Consider the following 19,223-nt stretch of genomic DNA (forward strand, 5'->3'; position numbering starts at 1 on the left):
CTCATTGTGTGTATAGGTTGCTGGTGTTGCATTTAATTATTCTTGTTATACCCTGTCCTATCACCAAGGAGCTCACAGCAGCTTCCAAATGGTTCCCAGGTGATCTCCTATCAACAAACCTCCTTAGCTTCTGCAGTAGAAGTGGGGCATGTGCTTTCATTCTCTGGGCGTTGATGTGGCTAGCGCCAAAGCATGCTTTGTGCTGTGACTGGTAGGGCAGTTCCTTCCATGAACACATGTAGGCGTAACTGCAGCTTTCTGAAGGTTCTCAACACATGCAGCCCCAGCCACTGGAAAATGAGGAACCACCACACAACCAGCATTATTTCTACGTGCAGTTCCCCATCCAGTTATGTAGCATGCTTTTGCTCACCTAGGATCCCTGGTCGGACATGGTCTTTTTGCAGAACTAGGCCGCACCTCTTTGCTAGCATGTTTTCCAGCTGAAAATCTGAGCGATCCTTCTCAGAGATGGGGCTGTTATGCAGCAAGCCATGAACACAGGTTTTGCGATTTGGATGGGAAAGTTCAGATGGCAATGAATAATAGGAAGCACATTTTGCAATGGATGCTGCGAACATTCTTTTGCAGGGTGCGTCAGCTTCGCCCGTGGAATTAGCTCACTCCTTTGGATTGCTCCGTTGCAGAAACCAGCCTTGCACATAGTTCACGGGAGAACTCTGCCCTGCTCCTCCTTCCACAAGCCTCTATGCTATCGGAGGACCACTTCCTGACTGTTTTGAAGCCAGGATGGGCATGGGCAACCTGCATACTGTATTCCCCGCTTCCACACATACTTGCCCTGTCCCCTGTGGATATCCAATATTCAGCACAAATACCATTTCAACATTAGTACGCACTAGCTGTTCCTTGTTATGTAGAGCAGCACTGTGCATTTTATTTGTTTCCAATACTGCTTCTTCCTTCCCACAGCGGAAACTGTGTGTCCATTCATAGGCGCCGACTCCATGGGGCTTGAGGGGGCCCGAGCCCCCTCAAAAATTCGTTTGGGGGGGCTCCGCGCCCCCCAATAATCTCCGGCGCCCCTCCAGCAGAGCGCCATCGCCGCCCCTCCCCCAGCCCAAAATGCACAGGGAGGGGCGGGCTGCATGCCTCCTGCCCTCCCTCCCGAGCAAAAGCTCCACCCAATTTCCTTTGGAGCTGATTAATAGGCGCAGCACGCTCTCCCCTATTCGCTCACGAGGAGGCGGCGCCACTTTATTTGCATATTCATGAGCTTATTTATTATTCATGAGCTTTCCCGGGCCCCCCCAATATTTTTTATAAGTCCGCGTCCCTGTGTCCATTGGCTCAGGGGTAGGGGCAAGTCGGACTGGAGCATGCCCCAATTTTAATTAGGATCTTGGCAGAAGAGCAATAGGGTTAAAGTCTTCCTCCTTGCCCCCTGCATACCCGTTAACTATCAATTTACATTTTAAAATAACATGCATGTTAAATGCAAAGATGCACTTAACCCCATGTCCAGCATGGCCTTAAACCACATGCTCCAAAATTTCACAGAGGAGAGCAGGGATATACTTGTTCCAGTGCCAATAATCACTACCTGATGTAACCCACTGTTAAGAGCTGTGACGTGCAATTGCCCTTCATGAGAAACCCCTGCACTGCAAGTGACGGCTGTCTAGTAAAGCATCTTTTGGTCCTGGACCAGTTTTGGCCTACAACTGTTGCCAGATGCTCCCCGTCCTTCAGGAACAGCTGTATATATGTAGGCATCTTTCAGCATAATGAAAAGCCAATCTGAGAGGGCAAGTATTTCTTATATAGTGTTTTAACTCGGCACAAGGACTCAACACTCAACTTCTATCTTGTTCTTAAAAGTAATTTAATAGTTTTTAAATTAAAAATTGTTCTGTTAAGACACCAAAGTCAGAAACTAATACTGTCACACATATACTGTTTTGTCATCATACTTGCAGACAGTTTTAGATTTTATATACTTGTTTCAACAGTTAAGGAACCACCATCTTTTCATACATACATTACAGCAATATGAAGTTGATTCCATAAAATATCAAATCATCCTTATTTTAAAAGTTATATTAGATTCTGTGTGCCAAAATGACATTTTTGTACACAATGCTGCTAATGTAATATACAGGTGTATTTCCCCTGCCAAGACTGCCCACGCCCCGTGGCCCCACCACATAAACAATCTCATTCTTTGTTTGTACATCATTTATAGAGATCCACAGAGTCAAGTTATTGCAAAGGGCTGATCAAACTGTTATTTCCTGAATGTGCAGTAGCTTATCTTCCCTGGATAACATTTACAGGACTTACTCTGTAATCAGCTTCCTTCCTTCCTTTCCAGTCAAAACCTGGAAAAGTTGAATTTTTAGATGTGAGATATGTTAACATCTAACTCTGTCACTATCTTGAAGGAGTGCAATTCTCCAGTAGCAACATTTTGTATATTGCCCTTGAGTGTAAGCCTTGAAGGACAGTATAATCTTCAGGTGAGCACAAAAAAATGTGTGTAGAAATCAAGACTGTAATTCTCATACCTACTTCTTCCAGAATAGCCTCATTAACATTCACTGGATTGCTCTAGAGAAGAATTTAAGGGTTGTAACCCAAGACTCAACCTGTGCAAGCCACCATTATGCAAATAAACTCAAATGAATGAAAAGAGATCTATACTTTCCACAGCTATGTAACATAATGGACTGCTTTTCTTAACTCTCCATTATGAAGCAACACTGCTCTAAAGTAAGGCTACTATTATAGACTTTATCTGTTGTTTTACCCAAGACCAGGATTTTGGAAATGTTAGGTGCAAATCTGAAAAACCCTGAGAAAGGGGGAGAGAAGCATAAGATGACTAGAAACTGCATTACAAGAATAACTCTTGGGAACGTTTGTCTTGTCAGGAGTTCAAAAGCAACTTTAAGTTTCATGGAACTGTTGCCAAACACTAAGCAGAGCAGTTCTTCGTAAGACTGGAAGCCACTTACAGCTTCAACATTTCCATCTACCGAAAACCTTAAACAAGAAGAGCATAACTATAACACTCTTCAGACATACACCCCAATGAAGCAAATGAATTCCTTGGGTGACCTGATGTGGATGCTTAATGTGAGACCCACTATGATGATTGTGTAGGAATCCACATCCAGAGCTATGAGATGTGCATGTCTAGAGATGGAGCAGAGCCATAAAATTCTTTGATGCCCATTAGGAAGGCCTCATACTAGTACTCTCCTATTGACAAGTTCCCTTCCCTCTCAATAAATAAGTTTATGTATCCTTCACATCTCAATATACAACTAGCATTTACATCTTACAGGTCACAGTGCCTGCAAGTGATTTGCTCCTGTGAAAATTGTGCGACATCATAACAGCTTTCATATATCTGAAGATGTCTGTGAGGATGTTGCATCTTCAACCACAACCCCTCAGGGTCGTGAACTTCATATGTGCTTTCAGCTTATGGCAAATAATAAAGTTTCCTTTTGCATGTAATTATGCAGTTGTGATTAATAAACAAATGATCACTAGGGTGAGTTTTCAGCAGATGCTTGCCAAGTCTGGATTGGGAATGTGTACCCTGGAACAGTGATAAGCTATGGGATTTGGCTTCCCCTAGTGGCTCTCAGAGCTACCTAGTGGTAACACACATTTTTGCTGCAGCATAGGAAGATGTGATCTCTAAGGAGGGAACGGATGTGAGGGTTGCTTTCTTTAAAACAACAACAAAGTACACAGGTTGGGCACCTGAGAGGAACACATTCCATGCTGCACTTCAGACAACATGCAGGAAATCCTCAAGTGTCAGGGAAAGGTACAAGAAGTGGGGGCTGACAAAAGAAGTAGCCTACTGGTCAAAGCCTATGTACAACTTTTTTTTAAAAAATGAATCATTTTCAATTTTTGAAAAAAAAGATTGGAAATGTAAGCTGTAATACAAAACACATATATGAAGGTGATCTTGCCTCTTCCTTCAGCTCTCTGTCACACTGGTATGGTGGGACAAGCCCTGGAAATAAAATAATAATAATAATAATAATAATAATAATAATAATAATAATAATAATAATAATAATTTATTATTTATACCCCGCCCATCTGGCTGGGTTTCCCCAGCCACTCTGGGTGGCTTCCAACAAAATATTAAAATACAATAGTCTGTCAAACATTAAAAGCTTCCCTAAATAGGGCTGCCTTCAGATGTCTTCTAAAAGGTAGTTGTTTTTCTCTTTGACATCTGGTGGGAGGGCGTTCCATAGGGTGGGTGCCACTACCGAGAAGGCCCTCTGCCTGGTTCCCTGTAACTTGGCTTCTTGCAGCAAGGGAACCGCCAGAAGGCCCTCAGCGCTGGACCTCAGTCTCCGGGCAGAATGAAGGGGGTGGAGAAGCTCCTTCAGGTATACTGGACCGAGGCCGTTTAGGGCTTTAAAGGTCAGCACCAACACTTTGAATTGTGTTCGGAAACATACTATGGAAAGAACTGTGCCTTCAGAAATTGCCAGATTTATTTAGGTTACACGGGTTATGAAGGATCTATAGGAAAATGGCACTGTGTAATTCACTAGCTGACAGCAAAATAGATCATGTGCAGTAACAATTACTCTCCAGTTGAGGGCACAGTAGACTTCTGTTCAGAACAGACACACTGAACATTAAAGTGATCTGTCACATTCAAGATGTTAATTAAGGAACTATTCGTATCTTCAAAAACTACCCCCATATTTCTTGTGCATATCTACTTCTGCTTTTCCATCTGATAACAGGAAAGACAACAACCCGGTTTTGCACATACAGCTAAGCTGAACTGTGGCTTAGAATGAATGAGCAAATATGGATTCCCAGCCTGAAGGTTGTGATCACTTTGGTCAGCTTCTGCTGCCGCCGCTGCCACACTACCCAGAACATCCAGGCTTGTCTCCCTTGCACAAACCAAGAGTGGTGAATCAAAGAAAAAAAGAGGGGTTTACAGCTTGTGGTTTAAGTGGGGTTGATTGAAGTTACAGTCCCAATGAAATCTGAAGGGCACTAATTGGGGATTCTTTTTCAAAATCTGTGGTGTAAATTATACTGCGAGGAGAAGCAAAGATTGCACTAAGCACAACTTGATTAACTGAGCTGAAGGAGTTTTTGCAAGTTTACTGCATTGTGTGTGCAATCTTCGATTATTTTACTAGTTTTCTCAGCTCTAGCTCCAGAGGTGCTTTCTCAACAAAATCACTTAAATGAGATATATCCTTTGCAAAGCCATAACTGTTATTGCTTCTATACTCTCTTACACCGAGGCTTATTTACACGTCACATTTAGGCAGGTATGTGGCCCAGACCCAGGACATATATGGAGGAATTTAATGTTGCGCTATGATAGATAATTCCATCAGGGCAAGCGTTTCAGCTTGCTAGCTGGAGTAATCTCCCTCATGTGTTGTGCAGGTTCTCACAACCCTCCAAGCCAATTTCAGGTGGCACAGGGGAGGGAAGTGGGGGAAGCCCTGTTGCACAAGTGGGAGTCTTTCCGCGGGCTTCCACTGCTGTGACTCATTGGTTGAATCCTGCCCATACTATAGCAGTAAGTGGCTATAGTTGTTTTCCCTCCACAGCTTATACCTGGAGCATATATTGCTATGTTCTGGGGTGGCGATGGCTAGCCAAGATGCTGGGATTCCTCACAGCCTCATGGTTGTTTGTAGAGTTGGATAAGAAGAAAGTAGAGATGACAAAGAGGATTGTTCAAGATTATCTTGATGGCCCTGCAAGAATGGTCAAGGACCCGACTCGGTTAAGGAGATGTCTCAATGGATCAGAGATTCTGGAAGGGAAGAGCCATTTGGGAATCAGGGCTCAACTCCTATGTGTCACTTCCTCTGGCTGGGAGCAAGTAGGAAAGAAGGGAGCCGATCTAACTTTGTCACCAAAGACAAATACACAAAGGCCTGATTTCACTCGATGAGAAACCAAAGCAATGACTGTGATGACCCATAACCACAAAAAAAGCCACCCCCAAAATAAACTATTAGGAAATCAAGTTCTGTTGGAGTGTTAATGTTGGAGTGTTATCTTATGCTCAACCTGTATGTGTGTTATAAAGCCATGCATCACAAAGACACCACCACAAACCTCCAGTGACCGACATCCCAAGGAAACCTAACTCAAGTATATACTGAGCCCCCTGAGAGATTACCCCACTTGGAGATTGGGGACTGCACATGGCCTACAGCTGCTTTCAATGTCACTGCAGCAGCTTTGTATTCTGCAGAGGTTGAGACGGCAAGTCAGCCATCTTAGATAGCTATGCTGTGCATTGTATATTGTTTTTGCCATAAAGGAAAAGCTAGGCCTCACTCTCAAAATGGATGCCACAGTGACGTGGTCTTTGAGCTGTCAGAGAAAGAATTCTGTGTCTAATCTTTAAGAGACGAGACTGCACAGCACATGAAAAACCAAGCAGCCTTTCAGAAGTAAATAAAACTGATGTTTGGGGAAAATTTAAGATGAATGCCACTTCTTGCACAATGGTGTAGCCGAAGGAGAGACTACTCATGCTGAAGACCTTCAATGAGCAGCATGGTTATTTGGCCGCAGGATTTGCTTCCAGCCCTTGGTTAATATTCTTATTGCTGTGTGATGGCTTTTGTTCACTGTCAAGAGCTTCCCATGTGAGCAGAATTACACGAGACAGATGATATGAGGCTGTCTTTCCATAAGATCTGCTATTTCTTGCACAATGTCATGACATGAAGTGTTTCCTCATCTGCAGTCACATCAGCCAATGAGTAAGGTGAGGTAATGCACAATGTCATGACACCACAACATGGGATAAATGTTACTGCTGCATGTTATGGTAGAGGAGAACTCAACCCAGCAATTTTCATTGATGGCCATGCAACTTTCTCAATGTACATTACTGCCTATATTTTTAAACAGTTGAGTGTTTCCAAACCTTGTTTTAGTAACCCTGGTTACTAAAATAGCTGAGGAATAGCTTAGAAAAGCCAGAAATTGTAAATATCAGAGGATGATATGAGAATCACAGCAGAACAGGAAGATTTTGCCAAAACAAAACAGGCCACAAACTTTAATGTTCAAGAGCCATTTCAAATACTCTCTTAGGCATAGTAAGCATGGGCTAACCAAAAATACAATTACAACGGTCCAAGTGACAAAAAAATAATGTTTAGACAAATGGAAGAAGATCCCATCCACCCTAATCTTTCCCCAACAGTGGTTTGGGGGGAAATCCAAACACAGCTGCTCTCTGATGAAATATGATGAACTTAAAGTTGAATTTGCCAGCCATGTGTCAAATTATGCTCAAGTGCTAAGTGAAAGGACTGCAATGGAGGTTATGTGTGAACCATTAATCCCTTTAGCTGTATCACTCCTCTAAGGAGCTCAGAATATCCCACTCATTTATAATAGGGTTGCCGCTTGCAGAGAAGACCTATCCAACTCTCTGTGTTTGTACAAAGAGCACAACAGGAAATGGTGGCTCAAAAAAATTGGCAACAGGATGGCTAAGTGTCCCAACTGTGTTGTCACAGAACAGTCTACTGGTTGTTGTAGTAAAGTGCATATGTCTTCTGTGTGCAAAAACCTCACATTTGCGTAGGCAAAGTGAGTCCTTCAACAGTCCACCTATGCTGCTCATAAAAGTGCTAGGGTTTGGATCGCATACCTTTGGTAATGGTGCACCAAGGATGTGTTGATAGGGTTTGTTCCAAAAGTGCCATTTTTTAAGGAGTATGGTGGCCCAAGAAGCTCAGAAATAGAGATGGGGTTTGCAATCATATGGATGTAATGAGATCTCTCTCTCTCTCTCTCGTGTGGACAAGAGTATGCAATAAGGAGCTGTCCTGGATTTCTCTCTGCCACCTACACTTGCTTGATTTTTTTAATGGAATTGCAAAAGCAAAGTAAGGTACTAAAAATGAGTAAGCCTGGTACAGCCTGGCCTGAGATGACTGATCCAGATTCTCCCCTTCCGCAGTGATAACAACCAAGACTCAGCAGAGGATGCAACATGCCTACCCAGCTTAGCATCTCAGCTGGTTAGGAATGAAATCGGATCAGGAAATTCTGCAGCACCCGTGCACCTTCTCCTCCATTTCTTCCATGGGAGCTTTGAACTTTAAGAGAGGTGGATCACCGCTCGACACTGTGTAATAAACTGAAGTCCCATTGGACGTATAGGAAGGAGTCCTGGAGCTAATGAGGTGCTCTTTCGCTTCTCCCCCATTCTCAGCTGTGCTGCCCCCGTTGCTCCCAAAGTGTGTGCTGATGAAGGGGTGGTTGAGAAGCTTCGCTGCTGCCCGCTGCCGTTTCAGCTCCGCGAGGGTTTGGTGGCTCCTTTCTTTGTAGCCCCCCCAGATCTGATGAGAGTCAGGGACTCCGGGGGTTTCATAGGGCAGTGCTTGGCCTGCCTCATTGTCCAGGGCAGAATGCATTTTCCAAACATCTCCATTAGGGATAGAGTATTGGTAAGTGGCAGAGGATAAGTTGAGCCCGTTCTGGAGGAGGGTTTCCGAGTCACACTGCGTGCTTTTGGTTACCAGCTCTGGAAGGACTGTGGGTGAATCTGCTGGAGAGTTCTGAAACAGAAAAGAAAATGAAAAAGGCTCAGCCGTGACTAACCATTTATCATATATATATATATATATATATATATATATATATATATATATATACACACACACATATATATATATATATATATATATTAAATTTTTCAAAAAAAATTAAGAACAATACATAAGAACAATACATAACAGTGTAAACACACTTATATACATATTTTACAAAATGAAAACTAATAAAAAGAAAAAGAAAAGGAAAAATAAAAGATATGAAGAAAAAAGACAAAAGAAAAAAAAATACTTTTCATAACCTGGAATATTACCAAATTCTTGCTTCAAATACTGCAATATATAAATCTTAGTTAAAATATTATAAAAGACTTCCACCGCATTCACCACACGTCTCTTAGTTGTCTTACTTGCATTTAAATCTGTTCTTCAATTATTTCCCTTCCTTAGATTATTTCATAATCAATCAAATCTTTATGTTCTCTGTATTCTTCACAGACTAACCATTTATCATTTGACTGACGTTTACTGATTTCCATGCACCAAGGAGCTATGCATGCCTGCTATGTTAGGCTAGCCTGTGGCTTGTGAAAACATGCATAAGCCAATAAGCAGACACAGGGCAGTCTGCTTCCATTCTTTTTGTCAAGTTATCCAAAACCTTTCAGGATTGGCAGGGCAGGGGAAAGGGGACACCCCCATGAGATCAGCATGAGGCGATAGATGAGCACACGTTGGAGCATAGGCTATTGGGATAACGAAACTTCCACTCTACTTTGGAGCACTGGAAATACCTTCACTCCAACAGAAGGGTTAGTTAGTTATTACTTTGCCCCTTACTGGATCTGTGTTCTCTTGGTTGGAGCAAGACTCTCTGATGTCACCGTTGTAGCCAGAGGTCCTCTGCTCTTCTGAAGATTCTATTTGCTGCCAGATGATGGCCTCCTTCTCATACTCCTTTCTGTAAAGGTTGGTACGGTCAGAAAGGCTTGCCCTCCGTACCACTTTCCTGAGGAAAAAAGGACAGAGGAGAGGGATTGTGAAGACATTAATCACTGAAGTGGAGCGGCTACATTCATCGTTCTGCAGCTACCTTTGCAGTGTGAACAGCCCTTCAGAATTGTTCACCAAGTTGCATATAAACTGCATATAAGCATCTTCAGGCCTTGCTAATAAGGAAAGTACCCTTCACCCTTTGTACTTATTATTATTATATTATTATTAGTAGTAGTAGTAATAGTGATTAGGCCTATGGGACTTCAGAGATTGACCTACCAGGCCTAAGCGCACCCACCTTTCCCAGCCGTGACTCAAAGTCGTTGTTTTTTCCAAGGTGGGGTGAGGCAATATTTTTGATGCCCTCATCCCAAGCTGTATAGAGCTTTGTACACAAGAACAAACACCTTGAATCGAGCTCGGCAGCTTATTGGCAGTGAGTGCAATCCTTTCAGCAGTACCATAACATGGTGGAGATAGGCTGCCCCAGTGAGAAGCCAAGCCACTGCATTTTGCACTAGCTGCAGCTTCTAGGCCAAGGGCAGCCCCATATATAGCATATTGCAGTAATCCAACCTGGAGGTTATAAGCAAGGGATTCTGACTCCCAGTTATATTTAATAATAGCAGCAGCAAAATGACTCCCTTTACACCCTAAGTTATACTGCTGAAATGAAGAGCCCAGGAGTGGAGTTCTGCATGAAAAGGCTGTGAGCTCCTTTAAGTTCTGTTACTCAAATTCAGAATTCTTTAACTGGCCGAAGAGTGTATCTTTTACATAAGACTGCAGCTTGTGAATCTCAGGACAGTAGCAAAAAGAATTCAAAAGATCCCATGCGCAAGCCTAAAATCTGTCAACTTGTGCCTTGGTTTAGCAGCAACTGAATTCATTGAAATGCTTGCATAAATTATTGTGAGTAAGCAAATATGCAAATCTGCTATAATATTTTTGCCCAGGACATGTAATTGCTCCATAATTCATAACTAAAGCATTAGTTCCTATGATGCTAAATGGTCAGTAGGTGGCTCTCATTCCATGCTAGCAAACTGTGCGTCTTCCTTCAATATACTGTAGGTATATAAAAAGGTTGAGAATCCTTAACTCCTTAGTTCTCACATTCAACACAACACAATCCTATGCAGGCCTAAGAAAATCTCACCGCGTTCAAGGGACTTAGAGCATGTATAGAACTGCATGCAACTGCATTTGATCAGATTCACTTCTTGTAACCCATGCCTCTCCCTCCCATTTTTTTGGATCTATATTTCAAAACTAACACAGATAAAATTGTTTTTGTAAGGTCTTGGTAGCAAGAACCACCTGATATATTTTTTTGCTTATGTTCTTCTGTAAAACAACACATTTTGGTAACAGTGCAATATAAAATAATAAGAAGGATAAGGTTAATTTTAGCCCCCGATAAACCACCCTGTAGGATTTCCTCCTAAAATATCTCTTGTAGGAAATCAGTATTGTCCCCACCACAAGCCCACATTCTCAAGTTAAATCTTGCAATCATGGCGTGCATTTGCTTTGTTGCCTTTCCTGCTGAATCTGCTTTTATTTATTGAAAGTAAGCTTATAGAAGTCAACTGCAGCCAGTTGGAAATCACACTAAGCGGCTACAAAGCTCAGACTCGCCAAGCACTAGGGCATGGAAATATACATCTACCCAACATGGCTTCTCTCTGCTCACTCACCCTCTGCTTCCAGTGCTGGAGGTTCTTCTGCTCAAGGAGGACTTGTGCCTCATCTGAGACTTCATGATGACATCGTGCTTATGCTTCAGCTCCAAGAGCAGAACCTTAAACTCTTCTTCTTCACAGAGGTCTAAAGGGAATAGAAACCAAACCCTTGAGTTGGCTGCCCTGCAATGATGTAGCTAAAGTCCCCAGCTCACACACTGCATTTTATTAGGAGTACTCCAAGCCCAGCAACACCTGGGACTGAGAACAGAAAACATGAACTTCTTTTATTCATATGCACAAACCAGTCTTGGGTTCAGATTCCTCCCCCCCCAGCAATTTGGGGGGGGTGGAGGTGTAAAGAGCATGCCCCCAGAAGACTGATATTCAGATGGGGAGCCAGGATATGCATTTGCCCAAGAATGGAAAGTGCAAACGGAGGCAGAATTACAGCTCACCTATTGGCATCTCATCCATGGTGGTTCGGGCGCTCAAGCTTGCGCCATGAGACACCAACAGCTCTGCCATATGCATCTGGAATAAAGGAAAGAAAGCAAAATTCTTACTAGTCCTCCGAACACTAGGGCCATGTCTTTTATACAGGTGAATTTAGCATTGCAAGAAGAGCCAAATTGCTGAATCAGACCAGAAGTCTGGTGCCCTCCATATGTTTTGAACTTCATCTTCAACCTGGCCAGAGCAGGTAGGAGAAGGCCTTGTCAAGAAGAGAGTTTGGATTTGATATCCCGCTTTATCACTACCCGAAGGAGTCTCAAAGCGGCTAACAATCTCCTATTCCCTTCCTCCCCCACAACAAACACTCTGTGAGGTGAGTGGGGCTGAGAGACTTCAGAGAAGTGTGACTAGCCCAAGGTCACCCAGCAGCTGCATGTGGAGGAGCGGAGATGTGAACCCAGTTCACCAGATTACGAGTCTACTGCTCTTAACCACTACATCACATTGGCTCTCCAGTCAAGTACTGCAGCATCTTGTCTCCCCACAGCTGGGAAGCTCACAGGTAGGATATAAGGCTCTCTTCATGGTTGCTCCCCAGCCAATAATATTGAGGTTCTATTTAGCTATCATAGGTAAAAGTCTTTGAGGAACTACTTCTCATGAGTTGGTCTTGCCCTCTTCTGAAAGGATGGAAACAAAACACGTACGTGTCCCCAGAAGGCAGCAGCATGGAGGGGCTCCCAGCCATCCCAGTCCTTGAGGTCCAGCCTTGCTCCATGGTCCAGAAGAATCTCTGCTGCGTGCAGGTAGCCATTGGCTGCAGCTATATGCAACTAGGAGAAGGAGAAGGCAATGCCTTTTATATTGAGTCTGAAACAACCTAGAGCTTGACCTTAAGGATTAAGTGCATCCCAAAGACCTAAGCTGCATTCTCAACTGGGCTCCAGCTTTCTTGTACCAATACCTCATTCAGCTTTGCATCCGTTTCAGAAATTAAGAGTTCTTAAGATTGCCTCAGCTCCCATTCCTTTCCAACTCAAAGCAAATGCTCAGCAATTGCCTCTTAATTTCTTAGCACTGAACCTGCACAGCTAGCAACAAGACTCTTTATTATCTGCAGATGTTTTGCCAAGCTCAGATAACCTGATCCTAATATAAAATCAAGACTATCCCAAGCAAAGTATGGCATTGAGCACATAGGAAGTTGCCATATATCAAGTCAGATCATCGGTCTGCCTGGTCTCTTCCAGCCTTACTTGGAGATGCTGGGAACTGAAGCTGTGTGCAAAATGTGTGCTCCGCCACAATGGCACAACCCTTATGGCTCTTGCTCCTAATACTGGCCCAGCCAAATAAGCATGGCTTGATATAAATTCAATACCCACAACCTTTCCATTTCACCCATAGCTCGCCATTAACAGCCAAACAGACAGAACTCCACAAAACCAATAGGGGGCTCCAAGTGAACGGAGCATTGCTATGATAGAGAAGCTCCTTGCATTCCTTGCGAGAGCTTGATGTGCAAAACAGATTTTCGTTATCAATTTTGCTACTGAAACAACTTGTCTTAGGGCCAGAGTAGACGTAAGTGAATCTCCCAACACATTTCCCCTCTGTTGGAACAGCTGTGTAGCAGTAACACCCCCCCCCCCCCGCAAACCATCACCATTTGGATCAGGGCCAAGTACTGGGGAAGATTTTTTTTTTTAAAAAAATATATATTTTATTAAAGTTTTTAAACATAAATGCAAAGATAGAAAACAGTATAACATATATCATAACATACTTTCGTGACTTCTTTGGACTCCCTCACATCTCCCGCTCCCATTTGCATCATTGTCAATGCTTGCCTGCAATTTATCATCTTGTTTACAATCTTGTGTCACATTCATTTAACTCTAATCTGTTAATTCTCCAATAGGTTTATAATTTTTAAAATTGTAGAGTTACAGAACTGCGGAGTTGAAAGGCACCACAAGGGTCATCTAGTCCAACCCCCTGCAATGCAGGAATCTTCTGTCCAACGTGGGACTTGAACCCACAGCTCTGAGATTAACAGTCTCCTGCACTACAAACTAAGCTATGTTGCTATACTGTTTTCCTGAATTAAAATGCCTCACTGAAGTGGATATTAATATTATTAATCAATCAAACAAAAATACAGATCTTCACTCGTAAGATCCTGGTGAAGGTTGCTGCAATTTTAAATACAATATAAAAAATGGTTTAAAACAAATTATGATCAGGGTGGGTCCAAAAATATGCATCTCAAGTGTTAAAGGCCAGGGTAAATAGATGCATCTTCAGCATACTGTGGAAATATGCAGTGAAGGTGCCAGGCACACCTCTGTAGGGAAGGAGGGATAGTAATACTAGCAATTGTCCCATGGAATGCTAAAATTAATAAAGTGCAGCAACCTGTGCATTTGATGAGAACTAGCAATTGCAAACACCAATTTCATTTAGGACACCTGACCTGCCACATTAGGACACCTGACATGCCACATTTCAGCAGTCGGTGGTGGCAGCTCTTAACATACAAACCTACTCTTGAACATCACGGTATTTATTCCAGATTAAAAATGAACGTGGTTTCATTTTCCTAAGCACTGATGAGTGTGAGAATCAATTTAAAGCTCACTTGCAGAATTAACTCACACTGAACACTATGTAGCCACCTGTTTTGTTACCCAAGACCACAGCAAAAAGGGATGAGATCTACACACACCCAACACACTCTCAAACTGTTCCTATCTGGAAGAGTTCATGCGATGTTGCGTTAATCCCTGACCCCTAACTACAGTAACAAAACCAGGTGTAGTTAGCGATCAGAATCTCCCATTTTGTACCAGTGATGAAATGATGCCTTTTTCAGCCAGAAGGATGTCCTTGGAGCAATTCCTACGGCGGAATGCACATACAAATAGTAATCAAAATGGTTACGGGGATGGATATACATAAATAAATCTGCTAGACTGCAGTCATTGATTTCAGCAGCTCTGAGAAGTCACCACTTCTCAGGTGAACCCTCAGAGAGGTTTAGTGATGCTGTCGTGAGATAAACTCCTCATTGCACACCAAGCTGAGCTGCTTAGAGGAAGGCTGTAAAAAGGTGGCAGGAGGAATAAATAGTTAAGCAGGAGCCCAGATGTCTGACTGTGGGTCAGCCCAGAGTATGGGGAGTATTCCAGGGGGGGGGGGCAAGGGTGTGTTGTCAATGCCTGCTCATACTAGGGCCAAAGTACAGAAGGTTTTTTTAAAATAATAAAGCAGCTCAGAAGAGATACAGATTTGGGAGGGAGGAGGAGTTAACCGTTCCCTCCTTGCAAAATTCCCCTGATCTAAATCCCCTCCTGCAAAGCTGCTATTTGCCCCGCTGTGGAAAATACAACTCTTCCTCTATTGCCACAGGGCCAATCAAAACGAAAACCCTTGCAGTAATTTTAAAAGCTAAAAACAGAAGCTTCAGGACATCAGATCATGGAGCTCTCATGTCTTGTATTTTAACACACACCCAGGCTTACCTACCTCACATGGTTGTTGTGAGAAAAAAAAGGGGGGGGAGAGCTATTGAGAACCTTGAGTTCCTTGGAGAAAAGGCGAAACACAAATGGAATAACTAAAATAAGAGCAACATAACCCTCTTATCCTGGTTTCTTAATGCTGGCCATCAACCGTAATGATAAAGATTTGATTGGGCTAATATAAAAATAATATACCACTGGAACCGAAATTCCTTTCAGCCCTCTTAAAAAGTAATTGTGTACCCTGAACATCCGTCATTTCAAGAAGATCCACAGCAAAAAAGCAATAAAGGAAATGTCGAAGATTTACAAGTCCAATTACATCCAAAGGCAGGCAGGCAGCCAGCTTCTTATAATAATTCAGTGAGAATATGGCTCACCAGCGTAGCACCTTGTGCATCGGTCCTGTTCAGATCTTGCCCTGTTGCTATCATCTCTGTAATATCATCAACCATTGCCTGTTCTGGCGCAGCTCGCGTCTCATTGATTTTCTCCTGTGTGATTCCTACAGTGAGCAAAAGGAGAGGAGTAGGAACAGCATGAGGTTCTATTTGACTTAACGGAAAAATAGTTTGGTTAGCTTAAAGGCTAACATACATGTTACAGGCAAATGTGTATAGGAGAGTGGCTTTTAAAATAAATCTGTTCCAGGAGGCATGCTTCAACTTATGAACACCTTTTAAAAAAAAATTTCAGGGGGAAAGCCAGATGAGAGAGGGAGGCATTTGGAGCAAAGAAACATCTGGATGACAAAATGTTTATAATAATAAAATAATAATAAAATAATAATAATTTATTATTTATACCCCGCCCATCTGGCTGGGTTAAGCATACCTCCCTGCTGCTTTTGTGTTTCAAACAGAGCAATTTTTGTTTTTGTTTTTTTAAAAAAAACCCAGCAGCATCAGAATTAATAACGCCTTTATTTGCACATAACATGTAGCTAGCCCCTTAGACTACACACATAGAAAAAAATCAACAAATAGTAATCGAAATGGTTACGGGGATGGATATACATAAATAAATCTGCTAGACTGCAGTCATTGACTTCAGCAGCTCTGGTGTACATGTGGGGAACATCAGGGCACACACATAGCTCTGCATGGGGAGAGACTACTGCCTTGTTTACTTCCAGAAAGTGGTTTTCTTTTGCCCAGGACTGGGCACAAAACTGCCGGAAGAAATTAAAGTTTGGTGCAGCAGTTGTGCAGCTGAACAGAGCTACTTTAAACCTAAATATTTTCATGGATGCGAAAAGATAACTTAATGTGCTAGATCAGGGATAGGGTAACAGGTAGACTACAGCTTCCATTATTCCTAGCCTTTGTCTAATCCTCTTTTAAATTCCTCTAAATTGGTGGCTATCAATAGTTTGACTCATGAGAACATGGCCTGGGTGCTCACAAATAATACATACCCCTCCCCAACCCTCCACAGTGTCACCATGCCATGAAGGTTTGGGTTTTATATTGGCCTTAGAAGGCTGCATGCTTCTGCTGCTCATGTGATGCAACACACATCCACCCCTAATACATTTTCTAATAGCAGCATGGCTGTTCCTTTACAGGGATGATGAGGGAACCTGTAGCTCTGCAGATGTAGCTGGACTACAGCTCTCATCATTCTTGCTATGAGCCATGCTAGGATGGGATGCTTGAGTCACCTGCACTGGACATTCAACCTCCACAGGAAGAAGTCAAATAGCAACACAAGCCCACACCTGAAGCTCCAGTTTCTCATAACCGGGCCTTACCCTGGTATGCCATGCAGGTCTCAATGACGTCTAGAGTTGGTTCGTCTTCACACAGGTCATATGGCATGTTCCCATCTGCATTCACCGCTAGCAGGTCTGCTCCACTGCAAGGAGAAAGCCAGGCATGAGAGATATCAGCACACTTGGATTCAAGGATCTCAAGGGTAATGCACAGCACGTGACAGCAAATTGTGTTCCATCAGGCTTTTGAGAACTGACTGCTTTTAATGAAAGGGATGGTGCTCTGCTGTTTTTATTGCAATTATCTGTTTGCTTTATAGGCTTAACTCTATCAATTTTAATTGTTTTTTAATTATTGGTTTTTCTTTAAGATTTTAGCTGTTCTTTTTATTTGTAAGCTGTCTTGATTCCCTGTCAGGGGAAAAGGTGGGGTATAAATAAATTGACAACAACGACTCAGACATGGCGCCCAAAACTTAACAGTGCATTACTGGAGACATATAGGACTGTGGTGGGTTTCAGAGGTGTTTTTCCCCCAGAGCCAAATGAAGCAAAGCAGGTGGGAGTTGAGACCTTACTTTAGTCATGGGGAACTGTATCCCCTTGACTACTTTTTCCATCTGCTGCCAGGATTGCCCCCTAGGTGATAAGGAAAGGCAACTGCTAAGAAAGACTTTCAGTGAATTCATTGGATTCTAAGATGGAATGAAAATACCTTCAATTACAAACTCCCAAAGAAAACAACAGTTCCTTCCCACTTAATACAGCAAGACACCCTGAGAGAATCTGAATCGGAGCCTCCAGCTGTCACTGTTTGGTCACAGTACTCTAATCTCTTGTCTCTCAGAAAACCAAGTGGATTAGGCTCTGTAGTTAAAGGGCGGGGAGCCTGTGACCTTCCAGTTGTTGTTGGATTATAACACCCTGACCATTGGCCATGTTAGCTGAGGCTGATAGGAGTTGGGAGTCGCAACACCATTGTGAGGGCCACTCTGCACTGCTGCTGTAGATCAAGAACACCCTCTAGTCCATAGTTCTAGCCTGAATACAATCAGTTGATCACACAGCATAAATCCAGGCCAGTAGGGATACACCAGACTGTATAAAGCCCTTACTTCCAGATTAGCTTCTCAGTCCAAATAGCATATGTCATTAAGGAGTCACACAGACCGTGCTTCTCTGGAATTTTATCACCACCCTACCTAAATCTGTAATGCAGTTACTACATCAGCTGCCTCTAACCTTGCGGATCTTTGCCTTCTTGCAAGAGAACCAGCCCCCCTCCTCACCCCAAACGGTGAGAGCTTGTCTCCCTCTCACCCCAAGATGTAAGAACTTGTCTTTCTCACATGCATTTTCACTGTCCCATTCCCACATTTCTCTCAATCATGCATTCCGTTTTGCACAGGGCACCAAAACCGACAGGCCCACCATTCTGCTTCAACAAGTCAATTCCCGTGCCTGTAACAAAATCCTAGGGGTGTCCCAATATATTCTGAACCACATGTGGCCTCAACGTGAAAATAATATCCTAATACAGATTAAGCTTGATCTGCCTTGACATTTATATCCCTTTGAAGTGGAGACTAGGCAGTCGCTTCCATTGATATTCATGCTCATTTTTCCTCCCCATGAGAACAGAGGAAATTACAATGTAAAACACACTTGCAGGTTCTTTTTATAGAGTCCGTCTAAATCAGCAAACAAAGCACAGGATCTGACATCCTTTGTACGGCTGCTACTTCTACAGGTCTCTCTGGGTTCCATGTTGTGGCACTGAAGCCTTTTGATTCTGTATTTAAACAGACCCTTTGATCTGATAGACTTCTTACTGAATACTACTTTGATTGCAACAACCACATGCTGTGTTGTGTTCTGGGGGAAAAACTCCCAGTCCGTTGCTTCTTCTGGTACAGAGAATCAACTGGCACGGTGCAAAAACAACAGCATTCTTATTATTGAGGCACAGGCAAAGCAGAATTTATTTATCCTACCATATTTGTATCCCTTTCTTCCTCCAGGGAGCTCAGGTTACCCCCAATTTTTGATTCATAACAGCCATATAAAGTAGGCTCAGAAACTGGCAGTTATGAAGTAGCACATTAAACATGCAAGATGGCTGACATCAGACTCTTGTGGTTTACTTTTCCTTCTTCCTTTTTTTTTTTATTAGAATCTCCATGGAGCATCAACACATTATACATTTGCAAAGCAGAAGGGCAAATCCAATTTGTTTCCAGATCCAATTCAAGGTAAAAAGAGCCTGAACTCTTTGAGA

General features: G+C 42.7%; 1 protein-coding gene across 5 annotated transcripts in view; it reads right to left on the reverse strand.

Moving 5' to 3' along the window:
- Positions 1 to 7,034: 7,034 nt before the first annotated feature.
- The window catches only part of PPP1R16B (protein phosphatase 1 regulatory subunit 16B), a 79,216-nt gene continuing 67,027 nt past the window's right edge, over positions 7,035 to 19,223 (reverse strand). For all 5 annotated transcript variants that reach the window (XM_081867754.1, XM_081867757.1, XM_081867756.1 and 2 more), the window contains 7 exons: positions 16,985 to 17,088; positions 15,612 to 15,736; positions 12,415 to 12,540; positions 11,710 to 11,785; positions 11,267 to 11,396; positions 9,411 to 9,579; positions 7,035 to 8,576 (listed from right to left, as the gene is read on the reverse strand). In XM_081867754.1, the coding sequence (XP_081723880.1) occupies positions 8,055 to 8,576; positions 9,411 to 9,579; positions 11,267 to 11,396; positions 11,710 to 11,785; positions 12,415 to 12,540; positions 15,612 to 15,736; positions 16,985 to 17,088 (1,252 nt within the window). In that variant the 3' untranslated portion in view covers positions 7,035 to 8,054. The remainder of the gene's footprint in view (positions 8,577 to 9,410; positions 9,580 to 11,266; positions 11,397 to 11,709; positions 11,786 to 12,414; positions 12,541 to 15,611; positions 15,737 to 16,984; positions 17,089 to 19,223) is intronic.

Source organism: Podarcis erhardii (genome assembly GCF_964252035.2).
Source record: "Podarcis erhardii genome assembly, chromosome: 6".
Classification (NCBI taxonomy): domain Eukaryota; kingdom Metazoa; phylum Chordata; class Lepidosauria; order Squamata; family Lacertidae; genus Podarcis; species Podarcis erhardii.